This window comes from Dermacentor silvarum, chromosome 1 (genome assembly GCF_013339745.2).
Source record: "Dermacentor silvarum isolate Dsil-2018 chromosome 1, BIME_Dsil_1.4, whole genome shotgun sequence".
In the NCBI taxonomy this organism is placed as follows: domain Eukaryota; kingdom Metazoa; phylum Arthropoda; class Arachnida; order Ixodida; family Ixodidae; genus Dermacentor; species Dermacentor silvarum.
Window position 1 is genome coordinate 153709823 of NC_051154.1, and position 25418 is coordinate 153735240.

Consider the following 25418-nt stretch of genomic DNA (forward strand, 5'->3'; position numbering starts at 1 on the left):
TTTGTTAAACATACTGTCACACTGCACAACAGCGTTGGCAACCGGGACGACGCCAACCAGTGTGACAACCTCAAAAAAAAAAAAAAAAGAAATAACTTCTGGCAAAGATAAGACGAGTTTTAACAGTTGAACTTTAAAAAAAAAAGAAAACAAAAAAAACAACAACGGACTAAGGAAGACAGACAAGAACATCGCTGTGTGAGAATAGTATTTAACTGAGCTATTTGTTTCATAGCTAAGACTGTTTTGAACAGCTCAACTGAAAAAAAAAAACAAAGTACTAAGAAAGACAGACAAGAACTTCGCCTCCGACAGAGCAACGTCCTTCTCTGTTTTCCGTAGTCAATTTTTTTTTCTTTTTAGTTCACCTCTTCAAAATCGTCTGAGCTATGAACCAACTAGCTCAGCTAAATACTTTTTTGAACTTCTGGCACGCGTTGAAATGCCTTATAAGACCTCTTGTTGTGTTTTCTTTTTCAGAGAATGGAAAGGGGGTTGGAGTAGTCTACGTGACCGGAGTCATGAGGCTGACTATATCTGCGGTGCGTGATGTAAACTCGCAAACGCAGATCAGGACGGTCGCCTGCTGAAATCGTGTCGCAATAGACACCTTTGCAAAATTTACGGCTGCAAACAGTTATAAAGCGAGTTTGCAATTGCCCTCAAGGAGCCCACTTTTTCACCTAAAAAAAAAAAGAACAGTAATGACGAGGTGCGTGATAGCAATAATAGAAGAACGCCACATCATATGCGACATGGAAGAGCCTCGAGCTTGTTGAGCAATATGTTTTTGGTGTGACAGCGTGATGCTCAACTATTGGCCAACAAGTATTCCGCGCTTGTTCAGACCAAGTTAGCCATGGTTTGTTCAGTGCGACAGGGCTTCCTAAATTACGCTTCTCGAGCTCTTGCCAACAATGTAGGCCAAATTGTCGCCAGATTTGAATAGGCACTTATTTGTAAAGTCGGCCGGCAAATGACTAAACGCTCTTACGAACTAACCGAGTTGCCAGTACGGTCCATGACTGTTGTATCACGGTAGTGTGGGTAGCTTTTTTTCTAAGAGTGTATCACAGCATTTTTGTCTCTCCCTCTCTTTTCATATATTTTCTTCTACTATCCCCTTTCATTCCATTTAACCCTCCTTTAGCACAAGGTAAACAGTCGGTATTTACACTGGTTAACTGCCCTGTTTCTTTTTTTTTTCATCTCTTTTCCCTCCTTCTCCCAATGGTTGCCGCATAACGCTTTACTAGAATCAGAATCAGAATCAGTTTTTATTTTCTTCAAGGAAAAATGGACCCCAGACAAAAAGCTGCTCATTGAGCAGCTTGACGAGGCCTGGGGCCCTACAGGCAGCGGCAACAGTGGCAAAACAGCAGTGTTTGTCGTACACCCGTACGAGAGAAAAAAAGCAATGTGAGAAAAGCAATAAAAGCGCAACTACCTTGATATCAATCGATAGCCGGCTGCAATCTCAGGAGGAGACATCTGTTTTCTTACAAAAAAGGGGGGTTTCAGCCCATGAAAGCTGCACATAGTAGTTACTGGTCATTATGGATACAGAACACGCATTCACAAAAGCACGTCATAAGCTGAAGTTGCTCTTAAGAACAAGTGCCGTTCAATTGCAATAATGATTATATTATTAGCGAAGACGGCCAGCCATGCCAAATGTTCTTAGGAAAGGAAAGTTTCGTGAATTCAGCAGCATAATTTTGCGTATGGGAAAATGTGCAGTTTGATAATGACGCTCCTTACGTTTCCAAAAAAAAAAAAAAACATATCCATGAACGGATTTTTTTTTTTGCAGTACATTTATTGTATTTACCTAGCACAGTAGCGATCAAAGTTGCGGCTCGGTGCAACTTCCATTGCGTTTGGGCATTAGGCCAGTGTCAAGGCAATGACTTTCACCACTTCAAACCTTAGCGGTATCAAGCTATTACGTACTCTTTATGCGCTTTCATATTTTTCCTGGTTCCCTGTACTAATCACATCCCTTCGCTTTCAACAGTAAGCAAAATGTATAGAGTGGCAAAACCTATTCAAAGCTCGAACAGTCTTCATCACGAGCGCCGAGAAGAAGTGACGACATGCATTTCTCACTCGATGCATGGTTCCGTGGTTGCTCTCGATGCAGCTGCCGATGGAGCGCCGCAGGCGGTGGCCGGGGAACTACGCATTAACAGGCTTGGTGCTGGCCAGCGTAGGCTGCGCCGCCGTCTGGGCTCGCGTCTATGACCGCTGCGAACTAGCCTTGGAGCTGCACGACCGTTTCAAGTTTCCCAAGAGAGACCTCGACAAGTGTGAGTAGTGTTCTTATAAAATGATTTTCTCTAGGACAGGCAATATTTTTACAGACTCCTTGTTGACTGCTTCGCCGTCTTTCAGAAAGTGAGTTTAATCAGAATTGAAAATATGCAATATGCAAATATTTCTACTTCAGAGAGCGGTTATGTTTATAATATGAAAACCGCACGCGAAATAAATAATTTAAAGATTGATAAAAAAGAATATACACACAAATGTAAAATTTGTTTTGGTTTGTTCACAAATCTGAAGTCTAGGTATAAACAAAACTTGTGAGCAAGTCTATTTCTATTGGTATATTTGTGTTCCATAGACATATGAACAATTCCTTGCACGAAGCTACATACGCGCCAACTCGTTGACGAAAAAAAAAAATACAAGGCATAGACATAGCATAGACATAGCATAGTAGTCGAAGCATGGCTGCAGAAATATATAAACAAAAAAAAATGTCTATAAACTATAACTCCTCAGCGATGGCAGCGCCTGCTTTTTGTCGGAAACACGTTCATCAAGGCTTAAAAAAAAAAGAAGTTAAGCCTTGATGAACAGGGTAAAAAAAAAAACAGGGTAAAAAAAAAAGAAGTTAAGCATACGCAATTGTGGTAGATCCCTAAAAGTGTGCGGCACGACCGTTGCAACCCTACACACACCTTGACGCCGTGTACAACATTGCGCAAGATGTAAAATCCAGGAAATGATATCTCATGCTAGTGCATCTTACTGCTGTTGCTTAACAATAATAAGACAGTGTTGCGGTCATATTAGGCGATTAAGCGCCTCTGTGTGGAGCACATTTGGCTCCATCACGCTTAGCTCTGTCGCAGTTGTATAGTACCACAATATACTACGTGCCCATGGACGGGAGAGAATAGTACGAGCATTGTTCTCTTTGTTTTGCATTTTACTCCCACAGGGCTGTGCCTCGCCTATTGGGAAAGCAGGTTCGACACTCGAGCATACCACAAGGGCAAATACGATGGCAGTGGAGACCATGGTATCTTTCAGGTGGGTCAAACATCAATTTTCTCCTGTGAGAGCACTATTAAACTTAATTGGTCTTTTGTGTACTGTAAAACGCAGGTATATATATATATATATATATATATATATATATATATATATATATATATATATATATAATTTGCTTGATTACTCAAAGGTTCTTACGATGCTCACTTTCAATGGATCCATGGATCCTGAGGAATACTAATATTCTTCTTGGCCCTTTGTCACCAATCGATGCTTTTAAACGCCTTAAAGACACTCGTTAGTGCACCTAATTTCTGGAATGGAATAGAAATCTTTCTAAGCTCTGCTTTTTCTAGAACTAGAGGGCAGAATTTGTCAGATAACTAAAAGCGCATATTAACGAAGATTATGTGTCTGAATCGCAGATCAACGATAAGCACTGGTGTCAGCCACATCAAGGTCACAGCGAGAACGTCTGTAGGATGCCATGTTACCGTGAGTAAACTAACCTTGCAACTCATGCGCAGAAAGCGAAATGCTTCCGCAGCAGCCTGGCCATTTTTGTCTGGCCTTCCCTTAACAGGTATTCCCTTAACAAGATTACACAAATCTGCTAAAATCCGCCAAATATTTCTCAAATCGCCAGAATTCCAGCAAAGGAAATTTCAGCGAGACCAGATTGCAAATATAACCAGCAGATATCTTTATGTAGCACGAAGGTCATTTTTATGCTAGCTTCCACGAAAATACAGGAACGGGGAAAGGTCGCACTAGAGGGCTTAGCGATAAAAGAAATCAGTTGTGTTCGTTAAGTTTCACGAGCTTCTAAATTGTGGGATTTTACGTGCCAAACCCCCGATTTTATCTTGAGGCACGCCGTAGTGAGGGACTCTGGAATAATTTTGACCACCTGGGGTTCTTTAACGTGCACGCAATGTGCGGTGCACGGGCGTTCTTGCAATTTACCGCCATCGAAATGCGCCCGCCGATGCCAGGATTCAATCCCGCGGCCTTAGTAGTGCAACACGATATCTTTGCGATATCGCGATAACTTCGCGATATCTTCCAATGTACACCGAATTTTAGCCCAGGGTCTAGGCATACAAAATTGTGCTTCTGGGCTCTGCATCGAACATTGCTGCAGATGATCGTTTCCCTGAGAGTTTTCGTAAGATGTTTCTAATTTCGCTGCCGAACAGAGGAATAGTGTATTCTATACAAATGCGATTTCACGAACGCGAGTTCCCGCAACTTGTGTCAGCTCAGCGATGTTCACGATTATTTTACTGTGTGACCTTTTTGCCTAAGGATTGCAAAGCAGCTTAAGTGCATACTGCGTTGTGCTAATCGTTTGCACATCGAAAAAAAAAAAAACGTGACAGAAACTAACATCCATGCTATGCATCCAATTCTCTGTTCACTCTATCCATTTGGTAATTCGCGAAAAATTGCCGAGAATGAAGGTATCGTGAATGCGTGCTTTTTTTGGGCGTCCTTGCAGTGCTACGGGATGACAACCTATATGACGACATTGAATGCGTCAACAAAATATTCCGAAGGCACGGCTTCCACGCGTGGTAAGTGATGACTTATATCTTCAAATATTTCATTTCACACGGACTTTATACAGAAGAACCAATTTTTCTTTTACCTGCTGACGCACGAGGTCATTGCATGAAGAATGTGCACTGAAACACATATCTCCATCAACGTCTCGAGCAGCACTATTTAAAATTAGCATTCAAACTCTCGATCATTTCAACAAACATAGAAGAACATTCACAGCTTTACTTGACGTGCTTTAAATCTATGTTACCTGTGTACGTAAAGACAGTGCGATTACATCGATGTATGATGGCTAAGAGCTCTACGTAAGGTAGCAGAACTAATCAGTTGCAGCAAGCATGAAGATAGGACACCGGTTTACAAAGAGCTGTCGACGTGAAGTCGCAGGTAAAGGCAAGCGACCCTTCTTTTTCTTCATAATTTTTTCTTAAATTATATAATACCATTAGCTTTCTAATTCTGAAAATATCAATGTATCAGTTAAACTATGTCAAATGAAAACAAAAAGATATTACGGCTTGCCCATTTGCTCTTTGGCGGCCGAAGTAGATGTCGCCGCACGCTGGTGCAATGATGCTTTCTCTCTAACCTCGTAATGTTCTCGCTGCAGGATGATGTTCAGCCACAAATGCTCGGGCAACACGCTCGAGTTCTTCAATGGCTGTGACTTCCGGATACGACGCGGTGACATGACTAGTTCGCCAACGGGGCTGCAGATCACCATAGAGCCACCTCCCATCCTGGAGAAGCTGAGCCAACTCAGTAAGGGCATATACCAGGCGGGCAGCCACCCGGTGCCCACGCGCCGCGCACCAGATCCGTCCCCAGGGCCAAGCGCTGGTCCACCGGCTCCACGCTGGACAACCAAGACCAACGTGCCGCACAAGCCGCGCCCCGTCGCCGTTCGACCGCCTAGGCCACAGCCACCGCCAAAGAAGGAAACGAATGCTGTCTTGCCCCAGAGGTAGGATTTTCAATCGCCCGTTGCTACTCTCACTCTGCATGACTTTTCTCACAGTCATGACGATGTAAATACCAAGACAGTGTAAAATCCCTGACATGTGAGTACTATCTCTGGTATAATGTGAGTTCACACGTGCAGGCCGCCGCCCTTGAAGCGCTTGCCAGCGCCACCTCCCCCAAAACCGCCGCGCATGGTGCCTGCCGCTGTTGCCAGGCCTCCGCGGCAGCAAGGACCACGTTTTCCGGCGCTGGCGAGGCCTTCACTCACGCGGGCTCCGCAGCCCCCCAAAACACCCGGCGGCCTGCTTATTCCACAAGAGTCTGTAGGGCACGCTGTATTCGGCGTGCCTCCGCCATTCGTGCCCACGTTACCAGGCACACACCAACGTCGCCCGCCGCCGCCGCCACCGCATCTCTTGGCCGTGCCTCCACAAGGGCTCGCCATGTTTGGTCTGCGTCGTGGCCCACCGCCGCTGCCTATACCTATCCACGTACCTCCACCGCAGGACCAACAGTCGCCAGTCGTCTACAAGCGCACGAAGACGCGCCGGTTACCTGGGGGTCTCCGGCTACGACCCTTCTTCGGCTTCGCGAGGTCGTCTAGGGTGCGTACAAGCGTATAATATTCCGCTGGCGCACGTGTACATTGCTTATTCATTTGACTATGTCACGCGAACGTCAGTAGAAGAGGTCGCTGTAGAGAACCCTGCCTGCTTGCGGAACGAGTTACACTACGTGGTGGGCGGGGGTGTTTTCACATGCCTGCACGTAAGCGCAAGGAAGAAATGGACCAGCAATGTTACGTTGATGTGTAGCCCAGACATAGACTATATTATGTTTTATGTTGCAAATGTTTTGTCGCAGTAAGAGTGGTGAACTTCCCGTTATGTGATTCTCCATACCCATTCATAGCTTAAGATGGCCCCATCGTAAGAGTTAGGGTATGTGGCGGCTAGCTCGATGGCTTCTTCCACCGCTTGTATCCAGCGACATTGCTACTTAAAATGCTGCAAAGTTGTCGGCAGGGTTGTGTCTGACAACGCACTGCGCACAGGTGCTACTCTTCTTGATTATTCTATATAGTAGATAACACGCTGCAAACGAGTTCCAATTCGTTTTTTTTTTAAGTGAAGCCTTTTTTTTTGTAGCCTCCCTCTGCTTTGTGAGTGCTGGCTGCTGTCTCCCCCAGAGACGCAGGGGTTGCGGGAGGGGAGGGGGGGGGGAGTCCTACACATGCTGTAACTCAATAAACAAAGGAATGTGCGCCTGCGATGGGGCAATCAGGACCAGGATCGCCAAGCACAATCGCCCAGTGCTTTATCGACGCAATCGTGGCAAGAGAGGATGACAATCTTGCCACTCTACTTCCCTCTTGCAAGCTAGCACTTTGAGACGGTTGACGCGTACCTGTGTCATGCCGCACAGTAACAATTTGATTACAAAAGCAAGATATATCGCCAGTTTCCCTCTTCCTTCTCCCGTGGCAGCTAGCGCTGTAAGATGCTATGTGGCAACGCACCACTTTTGGGCATGGCCTATTTTAAGTGCGAATGCACTTCTTAAGCGACCCCGAAAACTCCGCCGGCATCCGCGCTCCTCCTCCTCTCCCCTAGCAACGGCGCGAGGAGCGGAGAGGAGCGTCTGTAGCAACGGCGCAGCGACGTCACGCCCCACGTGACTGCGCGCGCTCCGCCCTCCGCTCCGTGGCTGCGCGCGCCCCGCGCCGGCTCCGCACCGCTCTCCGCGCCGTGACGTCACGGCGCGTTGTGCAGCTGGCGCCTCCGCGCCGTGGCTGCGCGCGCCGCGCCGGCTCCTCGCACCCTCTCCGCGCCGTGACGTCACGGCGCCATGCAGCTGGTGTGCCTCTCCCCCCGTTAGGTTTGCACTCACCCTCGGCCGCCGCCTCTCCCCTCGCGCTGACAGCTCCCTCCTCGCCCGGTAACAGCCCCTCGTGTGCGTACTCTCCCCACCGCTCACCCCCTCTCCAACCGCCTGGCGTGTTTCGCTCCGCCGTCACGTGTTGTGTGTGTGGCGCCGGCGCGTCAGTCGTGCTCTCTCGCTGCCGTCTCCTTCGCTCGGCTCTAGGGTTGCCAGATTGGGCTATTAATAGCCAAATTGGGCTACTTTTTATGCGGCTTGGCGTCGAAAATTCCAAGTTGGCTACATGGCTATATTTTGGCTATTTTTGTATTAAGGACTGAAGCACGGGTCCCGGGGACCACGTCAGCACTGCAAAAATTTGGGAACGCCGGTTTATGAAAACCCAAAGCTCATTGCTGCTAAAAAGTTATGTAGGCAATCTCGAAGGCTGTGTTTTTAGGCAAAGTCGGCGCTGAGTGGATGGCGTTAAGTCATCGCTGCCATGTTTACACGTCTTTCCAGGTTAAGCTCTCTTTTTGTTTTGGTTTCGGCGCCATCTGCTGCCGATTCACGCGTGGTTGAGTAAGAAAACCGTTCTCAAAACTAAGCATGGGCAAGTGGGCGAAGTACAGCCGTGCATATAAGAAGTAATGGGAGAAGGACCCCTCTTTCAAAGGTAAATTTTACTTTATGCGCGTATTTGATTTTAAAAGCGTCTGGTGGTGCGTTGTTTCGGAATGGAGTAAGACACTCGGCAAATTTATTACTCTATTAGAAAATTTCCAACATTCATTCCGCATTTGAAGGCAACTATTGCGTCTGCAAGGCATAAAGCCATTCAACATTTAAAATATTGCAGTTGAGAATGAGGATGTTTTAAGGTAGGGTCAAGGTCTTGCATGAGGCTCCCACGTGATCACGAACTTCAGTACAGGCACGAGCGCGCTGTCGCACTTCGTACTTGCGGTGGACGCACTTTGTACTCGCTCGTCGTCTGCCGTTATCTCAAAATCGGTAGCCACGGCACGGTGCGCGTGGAGGACCACTGCCGTTCCGTCCCCTCTTGCCCTTCTAGCCTTTGGAAACACACAGATATTGTCGGCCCACCGGCTTTATTAAAGAAAACATAATCGAATGCGCTATAGGATATTTATTGCGTTTCCTTTTTGCAGAAGCAAGAACGCACGTGCGCCATTTTCAGTTAGTGTGACGTAGTGACAGTAACGGAGGGTTCACCAGCCTGCTCGAGCCGAGCGTGTTCGCGAAGAATGAGTTATCAGAGTGCGCGGGCTCGTTTCCTTTACTGTTGTCTGCCCCGGCGGGCTGACCACCCGTAAAATGAGTATTTTTGGAACGTGAGAACGCTTTCACTTTATAGATATAACAATAGTGGTTGTCTATGATAAAAGAACAGGTAAATGAGCAAGAGGTATTTCATTTTATTGCGATAACAATTATATGGGCATTCCAAGCGCATTTCTACTGTGGTCGTGGTCGTCGCTGTGAGGTTGCGTCTAAAGTCCAAAAGCGGTAACATCGTCGCCGTGCGCGTATGTGTTCCCTAGTGGAATTACATTTCTTTATTTTTTTAAAGTCACACTGAAGGTAAGGTACACAGCCCCCTCGGAAGTTTGGCAACACACGCATTCGTGCCTGCATTCACAGAAACTTACGCACACGTTTTCAGATTGCACGAATCTTGCCAGGGAATCCCTGCTTAAAAAGTGCACAGTTCAACGCTTCGATACTGATACCACCTGGGTTATTGCCAGCGCCGTAATCCAGGTGGCAATAGAAACTGTTAACTTTAATTCACCTCTTCTGCTACGGGCCAGCAGGTCGTTCCGTGTTTGCACTCAAAGGCGAACTGCAGTCACAACTGTCCCTTCTTCGCACGAGGAACTTGCGAGAAGGTTTCAAGTTTTCTGCAGAGTCCAGTGTGCCTCTAAGCGGCAGCATTTGCTAACTCAGCGTCAAGCTGCTTTCGAGTAAAAAATACAAAATTGAGAGAGAGAAAGAGAGAAAGAGCAGGATAGAAATAACATGCGTATTTTTTGAATCAAGTTTAGGAACGGCATCACTATTCTAAAATGCATTGAGCTCGGGCTGCCTCTTGGGCACTCGATCGTGACCAGCCGAAGCTGATCCTAGAGGCTGGAGCTGGCAGTATTTTGCCCGACACTTATAGAAAAATGCCTAGAGTAAAGCGAGGCGTGAACTAAAGTTAGCTCACAACGTGGCTCAGTAAATACTGATAGCGTCATGAATCAATCGGAAACGAAATCCTTTGGCTCGTTGTAACAATAAGTTTTGTCCAAATCCACGTCTGAGTGGCAGCTCTCACTAGAATTCTTTACGCGGATCTTGAGGTCACTGTTGTGCTGGTTGCATACGGCAAAAGTAATTTTGGAGTCGGAAATACGCGGTGAACCATCTGCACCATCTATAAGACACCTGCAGAACATCATCAAACTTTTGGCTATATTTTTGGCTACTTTTGGGTCACAAAAAATTTGGGTCTGGCTATCTTTGGGCTACATTTTGAGATCATTTGGCTATTTTTTGGTGGGGCCATCTGGCAACCCTACTCGGCTCTGCAGTTTAGTCGCGCGCGCCCCCTCATAGCATCACCCCGTGCTTCGCACTTCCTCATACTCCCCTTCGGGGAAATGCGGGTTTTTTTGCTCGGTGCACTACCTTTGGGGTCGGCCCAGGTCGTAAGGAAACAGGTTGTAGCGTTTATTTTCCGGAGTGCAATAAATCAGTCGTAATGCCATCGGTTGTCGCCCGTCACCATCCTGCTATCGTCGTAGTCTTCCAAGCCATCGTAGCGCAGGGCTAGCTTTCTTTTTTGTACTAATGGTATCTTCGACTGGTCGCCTCGGAGCGCTCTAGATCGTTCTCGCGAGCGGCGTTGTCTTCGGCTGATTGAAAGAGGGTGCGCGCCTTGCGTTCGGCTGGTTCTTTTCGATCGCTCTCCTCCCGCGTCGAGCGCTCTGAGGCGCTCCGCGCCCTGTCGTCGGAGCAGTCGTCGAGATAAGAGCGTTTCCAGCAACGTCATCACAGCACAGCGTCGCCGTTCTTGGCGACGGCCCACCGTAGCCTAGACAACCTAGGCCACAGCATGCTGGCGGCTCAACGAACGGTCGTCCCACCGGCGCATCCGCCGGTTTAGCTTTGGATAGGCGAAACATCGGACGTTAGCAGTAGTCACGTGGTTTCGCATCTGCCATTTCCTCCTCCGAGAGCGAGTCACACGTTCGGCTTGCGCGCTTGTCCTCTACCTCTGAGTTCGGGGAACACCGGATCTGTACGACTCTGCTTCGGGGGATGGATGCGACCAGTCGAAGATACCATAAGTGATTGTGTCGTAGTGCAAAACACTGTACACTTAGCGCAAGTCGTTTAGCGATTACAGTGATGATAGTAATATTGCCTTTGTTATGGTTTGTTGTTTTTGTTGTTCTCAGACGTGTTCCTCATTATTTTCGCTAAACTATACCTTTAAATTACATTCTACGGTGGCTAGTAAAAAGGTGGCGACTGTGAGAAGGCGAAATAACAGAAGAATTTCTAAAACTAGATTACAGGATTTTGCTTTTCCTAGAAATGCCGCACTGACGCATCCACATGGCTCACTAATAAGCTCTTCGGTACGCCTCTAGAAGTGGCGACGAACAGAAGCGCATATTCCCCTTGGGATAAAATGGTTGTGAGGCATTGAACTTAGGAAAAGTCCCTTAAGCAATTTTGCCAAGGCAATTTACAGGCTATTTGCGCAATGTTAATTTTACGAGTTGTCCCAACTAAATGTCTCAAACAAATTTAAACAAAAAAAATTCACGGAGGGCCTTACGCGAATGCCGATCCCTCTATGTTGATGGGCGTTGTTCTGCTAGTCGCAAGTACTTCATTTTGCAAAAAATAATTATTCAATTAGGTTTATTTAGGTGAGTTTTAATTAGATTATCTAATCGATACAGTGTTGATGCAGAAGTTGTGGAGGATGCCCAGCAATGACTGACAACAGCGTTTAAAGCATCCTAGGTCTTGCGTGATCGCTTTTGCGTAAGCATTCTAGGGCTACTTCCCTCGGAAATCGGTCTGTCCGTCCGTCTGTCTGTAACGCCTGACACGATGCGCTCGATAAGTATACATGGGGTCCTATGGGGGTATATATGAGAATACCTTATGACTGCGAAGGACTACTGAGATTTATGACTATATATATATATATATATATATATATATATATATATATAGTGAAGTAAAGAGTAACCGGAGCCGGCACAGAAGTAGTTCAAAAAATAGAAGCACGTAGGAAAAACATAACAAGACTTTACTGACGTTTCGGCCGGGGTCCGGCCTTCATCAAGAGTCATCAAGAGATGAAGGCCGGACCCCGACCGAAACGTCAGTAAAGTCTTGTTATGTTTTTCCTAGGTGCTTCTATTTTTTGAACTATATATATACATCTGCCAAGTCCATCAGGGAGTTTCCGCAGTAACTTTTTTCCGACGAAAAAAGAAAGCCGATGAAATTCAACAAATGGCACATGACAACGCGTTCGTTGTCCCGCAGTAGCAGTGGTCTCAAACTTAAACCTGGTCATCTAGTACGATGTGCATCTTACGCACATTCATAGCCAGGGCTTCCCGTTCGTGTAATAACAAAAACCATGGCCCGTACTCACGAACAGCTCTTACACTGAAATTGTTCATAAGAGCAAATTCAGCTCGTTCACAGTGCGATAAGCGAGTCCCATACTTGACGAGACGAGGTGAAGCCTAATATCGGCTGTCACCTGTGTTCGAATGAGAAAGTTTAGATCGTATACTCGAAAGCAATGAGTTGAAATGGGGAACGCTTGCTTTCAGGTGACCTTTTACAGGCACGTAACTGAGAATTCATTCTTCGCCGGCTGGCTTGCGCGCGGAAACCGTACTGCCCTCAAGCCCGCTTTGAAAGAACCAACTATAATATTGCTTGTCTTTCCCGGTGGCCCAATCAGTGCGACAAGAGATCAATTACATTTCCGGACTCAATGAAAGTGAACGAGAGTGCGCATAACCGTGAAACTATTTTAGTAATGGTGTCCTTTCCCGTAGTACGCGTCGTAGTTCTTTGACAGAAATTTGTGTAATAGCAAAAACCAGGGCCCGTATGCACGAACAGCTCTTACACTGAAATTGTTCATAAGAGCAAATTTCAGCCAAATCCTTCATGATACTGGGCATATAATTAGCGAAGATAGTCATGCCAACGGCAAAACGCACTTACGAACAAGAAGCTTTGCGAATACGGCCTCCATTTCCCTACTATAATTGCATTTCGGAAACTACACGGCAAGAAAACGAGCAACTTGTTTTACATAATTAGTGCTGCACTTCTTTACTACCAATCTTGTGGTTTGCGTGTATTATATTATGTAATGTTGTCTTCCAGTACCGCTGGTGTTAGCACATGATTATCTAAACCAAGTTTGTACTACAGACAGAATTTATATTGCTGTGCATGGAACTAACCTGAATAATATTGTCTTTTATAAGAAGGTCCGCCGTCTGGGAAAGGTATTAAACGTTACATGTTAAAAGGATTAGTCGGTTTTGCTACAGATCGAGTTTGTTTATATATAGGTTTTTAGTTGTGGTTGTTCCACAAATGAGCATTGGTGATTTTATTTATAGGGAAGCAAAGAGTATTGCATTGAAGCATGTTTATACATGCATATGGAATGCGTTGCTTTGCGTAATCATTTGTTCCTTACGGTGCAGCTTCGACCCGCAGCCTTTTGTGGCACGGTAACGATGTGCTATTACTCAATGGGGCATGACACAAATTTTTCATTACTGGCTTTCTTTTTCACGGATATGATTTTAAAATGAAAGCGACCTGATTATGGGCCATGAAAGTGGCGCTGATCATGATATGCAGGTGCGTTAGCAATAGTTACTGGGTTCTGGAGTGAGTGACTCAGCTTCATCAGTAACGGTTAATATACGCGTAGCTTTCCTACAAGGAAAAGAAACAGCCCTACAAGACTGGTTGATACACGAAGAACAGCACACAGGCACTGGCGCTCGCTCATCGTATTGTGTGTACTGTGTGTCTGCTCCTTTAAAGAATCTTCCCAATTTATAGCACTGTGTCTTCCTGTAATCATGAGCCAGCCAGTCAGTCAGTCAATACTTACTTTTTTGTCGTTAGTAAATGTTACTAATGCTGCAGTTCAGTAACGTTCAGTAAGTAACACGTTAGCAACACCTGTGACAATGAGTTCCAAACATATTGTTACTAACTACGACTTTTCTTTTTGTCTAAAAGTGGCGGGTTCTTCTCCAATTACCCAGTATAGGCGAGTTTGTCCAATGTGGTTGTCCTGTTGGTGGTCGAACGTTGGCCAATGTAAGTCAAGGGACAGAAAAGGACAAGACACACGAGGAGCACATAGGCATTGTGCATGTCTGTTTTGCGTTGACATGCATTCAAAATGCAGTACCAGCTCGCCCAAACGTTCACCTTGCCCCCATGGTAGCTGACTTTGGGCCGACTTCGGGATTGTTGGCTGGGAAAGTAGGTCCAGTGTTGCGTTTTTTTTTTACTATTTCGAACAGCGGAAAAGAGAATGAGCAGTGTCCACAAGGACGCTATGAAGAAAGACAAACCTTTACTGTTATGTGGAGCGTGGACAATGGACAGTTGAAATTCAGACATATACCGCACAGGGAATTAAGTGTTCTTGTCTGGACATTTCTTTCGCATGCATTTGACATGATCTAGTTTGAACAGTTTGCATTTGCCTATTTATTGTTGTATTTTATCTATCAAAGTCTAAAATGACGGACCGTGCACATCCTTGTGATTCATATTTACAATAACGTACTTATTTTGTTTTGCAGGCTTTCAAGAATAAGGGCAAGACATGACAACACGTCTAGCTCAGTCCGCTCATGTCAAGTACTGTTCAACGCAGCCTTTGACTAATGTTACCCAGGGAATGAATGACCTGACCGGCCAAGTCAAGCGACAAGTCCATTGAACTTTCACCTGGACGCAGCACATAGTGCGCGGCGGGAAGTGTGTCGGGATTTCGCTCAACAAGCACCTCATTACCAGTGACTGTCAAGCATCGAACGGTAGAGCAAGTGAACTTCTGCCGTATTGACTTTTCAGCGACACGATGGCAACCACGTATCAAGTGTACAGGAGGTAACCTGCTTCCGCAAGGAAGTCTTGGGACTGCAGAGGCATTTGGGTGTATCATAACAGAGGCGCGAAGGCTACTGACATATCAACCATTCTTCTCAAGTGAAGAACCGAAGTTCTTCCATACTTACTTGTTCCTCATGCCGGAAGTTTTAAGCTGTGTATGGCAGAGGCGGAAAGCTACCACTTAGGGTCAGTGAGAAGCCGCTGGATTAGACCGCTGCTATGTTGCAGCAGAAGCGTTCATTATGACAAGGAATCTGTCTGGTGCAGCTTCAAGCACGTTACGGTGACTGAATCTCTACTTTTTTATAAAGTGAATGCCCATATCTTAACGGCACAAAAATGGCGCACATACCAGTCCTTGCCGCAAAGCAAGAGCCGTAAGACATCAGCCGATTCGTAGTGGACAGTGTAGTTTACTGTGCAGGAGAAAGCGATGTATCAAAGTTCAGTGTGACATTCCTGAATGCGTGCATGATACGTGGCTGACAGGCATTTTTCATTAAGCTACGCGTAAGTATTGCTCAAACAGCAATGTTGACATGAGTACTTACGCAGCCTAGCCAAATGTGAGCTTTCATAATCAAGTAATCTACATTGTGTCGAGTTACCGTGCAATTCACTCACACTGATTTCAAACAGCGATATATTCATTTCCGCGTTAGCTTGAAGAACAATTAAAGCAAAGTTATGTGACCCATAAAGCAGCTCAACAGGGAAAATGCATGACTTGAAAATTAATTCCTTTTGGCACAAAATGACACATAAAAAGTCCGTAAGGTACCTTTTTGAGCCATGTAAAGTGCTGACGCTGAATTTATAGCAGTGCGACGGATGTTCACGGGAAATGGGGAAATGTCAAAAATATTTTGTAGTTCATCGCGAAGCTTAACACCGTATAGTCGGGCGGGTAAACTGTTGACAATGTTGTAGCCATGGCTGTACATAAGATATATTATATAAGTGTGTAATTTATTTTTCATGTTTTCAACTCACTTCAGCAGCGCGTGTTTCAACTCTTACCAGTTTTTCGTCCTTATGCCACTTAGTTTCGTTTTTCTACTCTTTGAGAGTGCCAACACGTCAACGCCTTAGTATTCTTTGTCTCATTGAAAATAAATTACTTCCCAATGAGCTTGTCACCTGGTTTTTCATTTTCGCTGGTTTTGGCTAAAAAGGTAGACCCTACGGGGTCTAACGTTACTTTTGACCATGTTGTATACAGTAAGTTACCTATCACCTTGTTTGGGCATTGCATACAGGCGTGGTTCGTTCATCACGCGGTGGCGATCGTATCTTCAAAGTATTACACCAACGTACGCCTCGAAAACAGGTGAAAGCTCAAATAAGAGACCGTTCGCCCTTCACTCACTGCGCCAGCAGAGATGGCGATGCAAGCATGGTGTTTCCGCGTTGTAGGTGCAGCGTCTGCAGCGCACAATTAGCCAAAAGCAGAGCACACAAGGCTAAAATTAGCGTGAGACGCAGAGCTCACAAACGCAACTCTGGAAATGCAGCACGCTGCAAAAGAAAAAGAAAAAAAAGGAGACGGGAGGTCATGACTTAACGTCATGTGGATCTTTGGTTCCGATTGGAAGAAGCAAAGAAAGGAATGTAGCTCGCAGGCTCTTGAGGATGGAATGAGATACAACCCCTGCCACGAGAATAGCAGTTCGCCTTCTCGCACAATTGTTGTTGACATTTCATTCGCTGCTATCTTGGCTACTTACACATTATTGCGGTAGGACGCTCCCTGGACGGTGCTTTACAACTTCTAGAGTACAGCCAAAATTTCTGACGAGGTGTTGTGAGGAGCCCTTTAATGTCGCCAGAAGTTCCGCAAGCATCGATGATCACAGTAACGTCGTGAAGCTGAAGGTTGTAGTAGTGCACTAAGTAAAAACAACAGAATGCTTCTTTTTTACATAAAATGGCGATATGCTGAGCAACAAAAAAGCAAAAAATCCTTGCAAAGCCTACACACGGACAAGTAATCCCGCAAATTGATCGTTTTTTTTTTTCTGCCGCATTATGCTTCAGTATTTATGCTGCAGCCATAGCCTGCGGGGCGTGGCACTTTTTTGCTAGCCTCCTAAGCGATCAAGCACACTATGACACACGTGAGAAACCACGAATTTTTTTTTATTTACAGCGTTTTTGCAAGGAGGAGGAAAGTAAGTTCTATACATCACACGGTACACAAATTTATTTCTAAAGGTCACCCTTGCAAAAATCATGCATTATATTCCGTTGTATTTAAACAAAAAGGTATGTTGCAGGCAGCAGAAGGTAAACAAAAAGGCAACATAATGTCTAGAATGACCTTTGTAAGGGGAACGGAGGTTAACATTTACCGAAAACAAAATAGAGGTGAAGAAAAATAATTTCTCCAAAAATCAATTACAGTAAACAGTAGGCGCACGACAGATATTGGTTATCATGAGCATGTCGCCGCGCTCGTGTTCGACTTTTGCGCGCTGTAAGTGAAATTTTCAAAAGGCATTTCCAATTGCGCACGGCTGAGTGCGAGTTGAGTGGCGCCATTTTTTCTGGGGCTATAGAAGAATGTATGCAAAGGAGCATTCTCCGTAAAAGGTTGAAAGCAAATTGCGTCTCACCTTCGCATAAATGCAGCTTATTCGTATAGCTGTGGGCTACGGTCTCAGATTTATTGCAGAGACGAAAACTAAAGGAAACAGAAAGAAAGAGGTTGAACCAAACTTATTCGAGTATAGCAACCTAATCACACCTTCTGGATATTGCCTAGTTTCGTATGAGGCTAAGTTGATAACCTTATTTTTTGTTCAAAAAAAGCGAACATTTTTTTTCTTGTCTGATCAGATGTACAATTCATTCGCAAAAATTTTCTAAAAAAAACATGTTCCTGCATCGTTTCTTTGAAAAGATATGGCGAAACTTTTAACTCCACGCAGTGTTTGCGAAACGGATACTCAACGCACTAGTTTTATATGTAACAGAAAAATGCCTGAATTGTGTAGTATAATCTCGTTTTTTTTTTCAAGTTAATATTAAGTAATAAGGCTTTAAAAGCATTTACAGTATGATTCCTTTTCTAATAAACACAAGCTCCCACGACGCTTGAAACACGTTGTTTAGATTTTGCAGGCTTTTCATGCGTCTAAGGAACAGCGGATGGCCTTGTTTGGTTGGGTTATAAGCTGTAGTTCTCTCATTTATACTGGTAGCTACAGTATGGTGAAGTTCAGGTTCACAGTGCAAAGGCGAGGGAAACAAGCGTTTGCCGGCAATCAACACAAGAAAGACACAGTGCGCGAAGGACCCGGTGACGGGACTGGCTCACGAAGTGCACTGAGGTGTGTTAATGTATTGAGTGGCTGCAGTATTCTGGAGTCACGTTCTGCACTGCAAATAAATAATCATAGATCTTGGCATTCTGTGAAACATTGTTTTGCTCTGACTGAGTGCTTCAATGGTATTACTTAGTAAAGGGTAACCAAAGAATCCTACGTGAGCCTTCCAACTCTCACGTTCGCCCTACAGATATATATATATATATATATATATATATATATATATATATATATATATTGTAATGAAGAAAAAGGCGCACCTAGGCTCGGGCGCTCGGACTGCGGGCGCGCGCACAGAGACAAGAAGACGACGAGGCAGAGAATAGAACAGCCGGCCCAGGAACGGGTGCTGTCTCTGTGTCTCCGTTATTGCATTACAATATATATATATATATATATATATATATATATATATATGACGCTCTATGGCATTTCAGCAATGGTCATTGTTATGTCCTGAAGTTGAAACAGAACCTGGCATTTGCAAAACCAAAACTTGACTCCCGAGTCAAGGGAGGCCTTTAATACGAAGGCCTCCCGTCACAGTACTGATGCTACAAAACAGGGCAGAAAAAGAAAATCGAGGTGATACTAATCTATAGTGTGTCTCAAATTTCTACTAAAGTATAGCAACATTGGTTTCGTACTCGTTCGTTCTCGTGTGCCAAAAAATAACGCTTCTACAAGTTAACAGCGCTCTGGAAATAGCAGACGCAAAGTTAGCGTGCCTAATACACCATGCGTACAAAGAACCAAAGCAGAGTTTGGGTTCTACGCCTGTCCAGTACCGTTCACGATTCTTCATTTGAGTACGCCAAGCTGTTCGCGTCAGCTATTTCTAAAAGTCTCTAGCACTTTATCGTGCTAAGGTGAGATAATGTAGATGTCAATGTGACGTGATCCGTATTGAGGCAGGCGTGATAGAAACGAGGACGCTCGGCAAGACAAGGAGGCAGCGTATTTAGAGTCCTCGATCCTGTCGCGCCTGTCTCAAAATGAAATCGTTCCGACCTGTCCAGTATGCAGTTGTTCTAACGTGACATGAGACAGGTCCTACCATCCGAGCTGCCTGCGTATACAGACAAAACAAGTAGAAATGAGTAAGCTCAGGATGTGCTGCTTCGGATGCAGGTTCAGTCATTATTGTTTTCGCAACTGTGCGAGAATACGACGAGTGTCTACTAGGGCAGCTGTGATTTTCTCTTCATCCGCAATAACTTCATCGCTGACGCGGCGCTCCGTGAAAGACACGGAAAACGAAATGAACATTTCGCCCTAAGCGTACGGCGTTCCCAGCGCTTACGCAGAGATAAATATTAAAAATGTGTTGTTCCCTTGGTCGCCACTACAAGACGCTACTGACTACGCGGGAACGATGGAAGATGCAGAGCGCATATTTAACCTGAAATGCGTGTTTTTAATCACGGTCTAGCACTTCACCAGTGCCAAACAGCGTCAGTGATTATACTTTTAAAAAAGGGAACACCTGGATCCCATACCTCTATTATCAAACGTGGTACGCACGTACTGCTTTGAACAGCAAGGTTGACAACTGAAACGCAAAAAAGAGCTTTGCTAGTTATTGAAATATCCCTACAAAATATGACATCCTATCTTTCTAACACTCGCTGCTTTTAAAATTCTTTGTGGGGTGGCTGGCGAGTTGGTCAAACACTCATCGCCGAATGGAACGGGCTGGCGGCTGCAAAGGCAATGCAGCAAGTACAATAAAACCTTGTCACGAAAGATATAAGAATAGCCGGTTAGCATTTCTTGAACGTTCAAATGTTTACTTTTTTATGTTTTACAAACTAGAGACACGCTCACATCGTTGACAATATTGAGCTCCGCATGTTTCATACACTTCTACTACATGTGCGGAATAAAAAATCACTGTACGTAGGATGGTGCAACTAATGTGCAGGCCATGTTTGAAACAAACCAAGGTTATATATGCGGGTGAAACAAACTGTTTTGTTTTACGTCCTGGCAAGAAAGCATCAATAGTTTTGTATTCTGTAAGCTAACTGATTATGCTTAATATCACTGATGCTAATACAATTCATGTGTCTGCATTTTAATTAGTCATATTACAAAGGCCGGTATAATGTAGGAAGTTCTTTCGCTCAATTCTATTGCTTTCTTATCATCCCTCGCTAAAGAACAGCTGATCTTATAGCCAATGACAAGTAAAGAATGCAGGGGAGGCTCCCTTCGCAAAAAAGTGTGAAGCGCCTGTCCATAGTGCGTTCATGCTTCAAAAAAAAAAAAAGAAGATAATTCTTTTACAGATGCCACCGGCGCGAAAATTAGGTGCCCCAGTCCCACAGGAACATTGAGCGCGCCGCAGTCATGCACCACACGCACGGGGAACCAAAATCGCCAGATGTGGAAACGAAGAAGACACTCCAACGCACAAAGGGTCGTTCTAAGATGGGTTAAGAGACGGATGTCCTTGTCCTCCTGTCCATATTACCTTTTCGCCAAGTAGCGAGATGTACCAGGTGACGAACAAAAATTATAACAAATGCAAGTCAACAGCAGTTGACATCGAAGAAAGGCAAGGTCTTCTTGGGCGAATTAGCATGCCATGCGGTTTGTTGTTTAGATTGCACTACCTTCGGAATCAACCCATATTTTTGGTTTAGTAAAGCCCCACTTCTGGTACTGGTTTAAGGCGCGCTCCGTGTGAACGTGCACATCTGTGTTTAATTTCATCCTTTTGCGCTAATTACAGATTTTTACTGTTCCGTGCTTAACTCTACGCTAACTATGTACATCTCTTTTGTTACAAGCTTAATTTTGACGCCTTTTTCGTTGTCTTACGTGCACTTCGTTACCCTATGCCTTATTCTGACAAGAGTGGTCATAAAGTGGCGGCCAAATACTCCGATCCCACGAACCCCTAATCAATCTGAACTCGCCACAGAAGACCATATTATCAAAAAAAAAAAGAAAAGAAAAGAAAAGCTACCTCGTATAGGGCGAGGAGCTTCACGACAAGGAAGTGCTTAAACAATACGAAGGCGGGGACACAGATGCAAGGGGCCCCGCCAATCGAAATATCGATCATAATGTCAGCGAGAGCGGTCAGCCAGTGACAGACAGCTCTCGCGAACGAAAAGCGTTGAGAATTCGGCCTATGAAAATTTTGCCTTGTACATGCAATAGAGATGCGGGCCCCGCATAAAATTTCAGCTGGTAATCGATTGCTCTTTGATTAGTTAGAAAGAATGAAAACACAATAAAATAACGCTGGTAGTTTTCATACATGACTCCCAGCAGTGTACAGGCGGTTTACTTAGACGGCTTCAGTTTTATTCAAATGAATACTTCCTGCATGGGCTCTTACAACTAAGATACGACCTTTTATGACACACAGCTAGCAGGACTTCAGCTAGCAGGACTGAATTGCGTGGTAACAAGACCTTCGATCTTCCTATAGCTAATGTACTTCAATCAGAACAGCAATCCATGTAAAAGGTGAGAGCTCTGAATTTGTAGGGTCGTGCTTCGCACGGATATGATACGATATCCGAAGCTATGACAATGTCGTGCAATATTGAAATGTTGCATTATTTCCTGGCAATGTAGGATCGCAATAATTCAGCCTCGATGCGATGGGCACTTGTTACGCATCGCATACTACTAGGACAGAGAACTGGACATGTTGTTGCAGGTTTATAACTGTAAGAGCACGACTGGACCAAGGCACGGATGAAGGAAGCGAGAAAGGTGTTGCTTACACACGGCGATATAGAAATAATGAAAGCATACTTTATATAAAATGAAGGGTGTCTAACTGTGTCAGTCAGCCATTTATCCCGCAGAAAGTATGCGAAGTGGCTCTGCTAGATATTGGTCAAATTCTGCACATGTTCACCTTCCGCATACGTTATTCATGGCCTTTATTTTCTGGTGTCCTTGTTCAGTCGCGCCTTTGTGGTTTTCCGGACTTCTTTGCTTTTGTTCCTGTTTGAAGCGCGTGACTATCAGGTCATTTGCATGTGCAATTTTGCCACCTTTCGTTTATAAACAGCCTTCGGGTTGCGACATCGTGACAATTTATTAAACATATATTTTTCATTCTTCCAATAACAAATATTGCTGCTAGCCAGCAATGCGTGTTGTCGCCTCCTTTTTTTGTGTGTATTAATACTCTCGCACTCCATGACAGTGTATATACCGGGACGCCATGTTGACACTGCAAGTTTGGCACGTGTTATTTTGCAATTTAATGTGTTCGGGCGAGTTAGATGTGAACCAATATATGGCAAAGACTTCCTTCACCATCGCAAGGTCATGCCGTTGCAGAGTGTGCCTGGAGACCGAATGCTCGGCAACCCAGCACAGCTTTTGGTAAAAATGTGGTGACAAAAAAGCGGGAAAACGTGATCTCTGCATGACGCAGAAAGACGATTCCAGCATGCTGTCACCGCGGCAGATGCAATGTAAAGGGCATGGGTCACGATGTAGGATATTATGCATTTACCTTTCCCTGATCTGAAACAGCAGGCAATCTTAACACGACTAAATCGTCACATTTTGAAAGGCCGCTTTTCCAAACCTACGAATCTGGACAAGGGATTAGCCGAGAGACGAATATCCTTCGCAAGAATTAACGCTGTTGTTTGCGGGACACTGGACACATTAGCACGCACTGGACAGCTTACCATAACGTCCAGTATAAAAAAAAATCACCGGCTAGGTGACAAAGCAGGATAACGCTCTCGTCTCCAGGATAGAAGACGCAACCTTTTGGAGAAGCAATTTAAAGAATCTCGGAAGTGCAGAAACGTCCGAACTTGAGCTTACAGCTTCATGACGAAAAAATAGCGCCTAGATCGGAACAAGAAAGAACGGACATCGCCTTGACCTGTCCGCTGCTTCCTGTCCGGCTTCTTACTCTGCTTTGCCGTCATGGTACCCTAAATGACAAGCCAGTTTAAATGGTCTAACTGGGCAACGCTCCTCAGTATTTCGGAGAAAACAAACTATCTAGCACGACTTCTCTATGTATTATTTATGCTTTAAGGTAGGAATGGGGTGTAGGGCTGCGGAAGGAGGAGTGCAGATACAACTTCTCAGTAGGTCAGAAAACAGCAAGGAGAGCTGTCCCATTTCGCCCCGGAAAAAGATCACGGCCCATATTCGCAAAAAGCTCTTATGCTAGAATTGTTCGTAGGTGCAAATTCCAGTCAACTCACACGCTGGACATATATATAATTAGCGAAAGAGGCCAGACAATCGCAAATAGCACTTACGAACGAGAAGCATTGTGAATTCGGCCCCGGAAACATAGAAAGGATGCTGCAGCTGCATATTCCCATTAATATTGTTTTTGACGACAGAAGCTAAAAATTTGCTGAGAAATTGATCAAAGGCATTACTAACTACAGATTGAAAGAACCCTAAAACATCCCCGCTCATCTATTTCTGTGTTTCGATTCAGTGCATTGTTTACTCGACACATATTCGTCAGGGTCCAAAAGAAGTGCGCAGGTAAGCGCAACAGCCACCAATAGCGGGTTTTCTTGAATCGTCTAGCGAAAGATACGCACAGGCGCATCGGTGCAAAATGTAAGAAAGATGAAACGTAGTTGTGCACGAGTGGCCGACTATCGAAGCAGTCGCATGTGCTGCACACCGGACACCGTATCCAGATAACGCAGAGTTTAAAGTCGCGGGGCCGTAACATGTGCACAATATGCTGACAACCAATACATTCACTGGCGAATGCCAGAAGGACAGTGGGGCACTTGTCACGTTCACATTTTCGTCACTTCGTGCTTAGCAATTAAATCTGTCCGCTATCCTGATGTCAAGGGTGGGAGTCTAGAGACCTCGTGTAAGCAAGGATACGTTAATCCGAAACGACTGCAATAACAACATTAGAGGCAATACTATACTTTAACGGCTACTTATATAAACGTTCTTGTGGACATATTGTTAAGAAACGGGCTAGAAATTATTAGAGGTTACAATCGAAGAATCAGAACATGTTTGACAGGTTGAAAGGTCAAGTTCACAAAATTAAAAAGAACCAACGAACCACCAGCGGTAACAAAGTGCATGAACCCGTACATTTCATTTATTTCGGCTAATTCCATTATTTATTACTTTATTCCAGTGGCATTCCCAATGCACTTATCATGGGTCTTAGCTCTAGTGTCACGATTGTGACGACGCTAATTGGCTCAGCTTGAATGATGAACAGCGTTTAACAAGGCTCCTATAACAGAGATAGTATGCACAAGGCTGGACAGGGTGCTTTCATAGCAAGAACCCCTTCATAAAGGATGAAAAATAATTTCTTCCGATGTCTGACGCACGCAATAATCCATCTGTGAGAACGCTGACAAGTGAAATCTTCTAGCTTACAGCTTCCGCACACGTGCGCGCAGCGTTCATACAATCAAGCAGTCGAACAGCATGGAGCCGCCCTCGGACAGTGCAAGCCCGAGTCTGGAACACACGCGAGGTGCAGGCGCTTGATTAGCTCTTCTCAATGCTCTTGACAAACATGCTCTGCATGCGCGCCAGCCGCGCGCCCATGGAGCTGGTCGCCTTGGGCGCCTCGAGGAGCGGTCTGCTGCGTCCGCGGTGCATGAGGCCACCTCCGCAAGGGCCATTCGTCATCGACACGGCTCCACCGTCTACGGTCCGCGCCTGCCCGTTCGTCTGTGCAACTGACACCTTTCGGGGCAGTCGGGACCGCGTGTACGGCGACGGCTTGATCGTGTTAGTGTACGGACACACCTCGATCACCGGATCGTTCGTCCAGAGTTTCTGCAGCCAAGAGGACAAAAGTTAAATAATTAGCACCTTACAAAACAAGGATGACCGATGACGCAATTATGCACACCTAAGCCCGCGGTCTTCATGCGCATGTGTTTTGAATGAGGAACTGAAGACGGTCTTTTCTCTTTGGTATATATGCAACCTTCTTAAATATTTGGCACTCGCGCTTACCACACTACTTCTCCCGCATTGTTCAACGCAGTGGCAGCAATAGCAACATTATACTCGAAGTTTCCCTAGGTGCACGTAAACAAAGATGCACAGGCGCATTAGGTTGTGTACACAACCATCAGTAGAAGCATAACCGGAAGTTTCACGTGGCCAAACGAACATGGCGCGCGGAAGCTATGGGTTCACCGCAGTGTGGTACAAAACAAGAAGACTATGCAGTTCTTTTTTAAA

General features: G+C 45.1%; 2 protein-coding genes across 6 annotated transcripts in view; one reads left to right on the forward strand and one right to left on the reverse strand.

Moving 5' to 3' along the window:
• The window catches only part of LOC119436264 (uncharacterized protein C6orf132 homolog), a 70753-nt gene extending 54310 nt beyond the window's left edge, over window positions 1-16443 (forward strand). The window contains exons 2-8 of one of the 2 annotated variants that reach the window (XM_037703064.2): window positions 2144-2309; window positions 3230-3321; window positions 3711-3780; window positions 4787-4862; window positions 5462-5815; window positions 5954-6419; window positions 14574-16443. In XM_037703064.2, coding sequence (XP_037558992.1) covers window positions 2150-2309; window positions 3230-3321; window positions 3711-3780; window positions 4787-4862; window positions 5462-5815; window positions 5954-6419; window positions 14574-14600 — 1245 coding nt within the window. In that variant the 5' untranslated portion in view covers window positions 2144-2149 and the 3' untranslated portion in view covers window positions 14601-16443. Of the gene's footprint in view, window positions 1-1653; window positions 2310-3229; window positions 3322-3710; window positions 3781-4786; window positions 4863-5461; window positions 5816-5953; window positions 6420-14573 lie in introns of those variants that run through there. The other variant, XM_037703063.2, reaches the window with a different exon arrangement.
• Window positions 16444-18600: 2157 nt separating this feature from the next.
• Window positions 18601-25418, reverse strand: part of LOC119436262 (uncharacterized) — a 694308-nt gene continuing 687490 nt past the window's right edge. For all 4 annotated transcript variants that reach the window (XM_049656511.1, XM_049656518.1, XM_037703060.2 and 1 more), the window contains one exon: window positions 18601-25004. In XM_049656511.1, the coding sequence (XP_049512468.1) occupies window positions 24711-25004 (294 nt within the window). In that variant the 3' untranslated portion in view covers window positions 18601-24710. The remainder of the gene's footprint in view (window positions 25005-25418) is intronic.